General features: G+C 44.4%; 1 gene segment (V, D, J or C); it reads right to left on the bottom strand.

Annotated features, from left to right (window-relative positions):
* Nucleotides 1-731: 731 nt before the first annotated feature.
* On the bottom strand, nt 732-1,215 carry LOC141098830 (immunoglobulin kappa variable 3-15-like). The segment is given in 2 exon segments: nt 732-1,039; nt 1,167-1,215. Coding segments are annotated over 2 exon segments (357 nt in total).
* Nucleotides 1,216-1,510: the final 295 nt, after the last annotated feature.

Here is a 1,510-nt window from a genome sequence, read left to right on the forward strand (position 1 = left end):
AGCCTCCCATAACCTACAATAGTGGGGTCACATATGTATGGAATCCCCCCAGCTCTCTCTGCCCATCACTCACACGCCCAGGAGGTGATGGGTTCCCCCTTCATGTGATGATTGGGGGATTCCTCCATCACTTACATCTCACTCATCCGTCTATGGAGACGCCGCACGTTCTCACATTCTCAGTCCCCATATAAAGAGTATTAATCCCAGTTACAGACGTCTCATCGCTCTCTCCTTATATTGCTCTGTTATATATTTAGGATAGAAAGTTCAGTAAAAACAGGAACAATTCTCATGTTTCCTGATGTTTGTAGTTGGACGCTGTTCACATGCTGCACAATAAAGCGTCATCTTCATTCTGTGGATCAGCGCGATTACAGCAACAGCAAATGTAGAGATTCTGATTTGTGATTATTACTTTTATATCATAAAATCACTGAGTGTAAAGTAGGAGAAGCTGTTTCTCATCAGCTCGCTCCGCTCTCCGGCCACATTCAGAGTTTCTCCTCCGGTGCAGATGTTCCTATAGTCTGTAATCATTATGTCAGCGCTGGTTTATACCTGACTGGTTTATACAATGATCTGTACAGAAAGAATCTATTCCCAGAGGAAGAAGAGAAGACAGAAATCATCACTGAGCGCTCTGCTAATTCTCTACACCTTCCTCTACACAACATTGTAATACAGCGACATCATGGGGGATGAGGAGGAGGTTTTTGTACGGCTCTGTATCACTGTGTGAGAGGAGCGCTTTGATACTGCTGACAGTAATAATCTGCTGCATCGTCCTCTGTGGCTCCTCGGACTGTAAGAGTGAAAGCAGTTCCAGATCCAGATCCAGTGAACCGGTCTGGGACTCCTGTATATCGGGTGGTTGCTCTATAGATAAGAAGCTTTGGTCGTTCTCCTGATTTCTGTTGGTACCAGTTTAAATAGTTGCTTATACCAGCACTGGCCGTACATGAGATGGTGACTGTATCTCCGGGGGACACAGAGATATAATCTGGAGTCTGGGTCATCACAATCTCTCCACAGGATCCTGAGGATTAGAAGAGACAGATTCATTACTGATATATGTCGGGATCTTCCTAGAAATCCTGATCTGATGATGGATCCACTGTAGAGATTTCTCTACACACAATCATGGAAGGATCCGAATCTCTCACCCTGAATAGAGATGAAGATCACAGCCAGCAGATAACTGCGAGAAACCATCCTGATGTGTCTGGAGCGTCAGAGAGAAACTATAAGATGAGACAATCTGTACAATGAGATCTATATAGAGAGTGACGGGGGACACAGGAGACCCCCAGAGACTGTGTATGGAAATACTGGGGACATGTAAATTCTGTGGTTATAATGTGACGGTTACTGGTGTGTAATAGAGACCGGAGCTCGGCGGCGTCTCCTCCTAGAGGAGAATTAATGTCGCTTGTATTATGTGTAAAGACTCATTTCTTGTACATTGTGGTCTCAGGTTATTATCGTTATTCTTCGCTTTGCATATAAA

This window comes from Dendrobates tinctorius, unplaced genomic scaffold (assembly GCF_039654945.1).
Source record: "Dendrobates tinctorius isolate UK_male_01 unplaced genomic scaffold, ASM3965494v1 ptg000095l, whole genome shotgun sequence".
Taxonomy (NCBI): domain Eukaryota; kingdom Metazoa; phylum Chordata; class Amphibia; order Anura; family Dendrobatidae; genus Dendrobates; species Dendrobates tinctorius.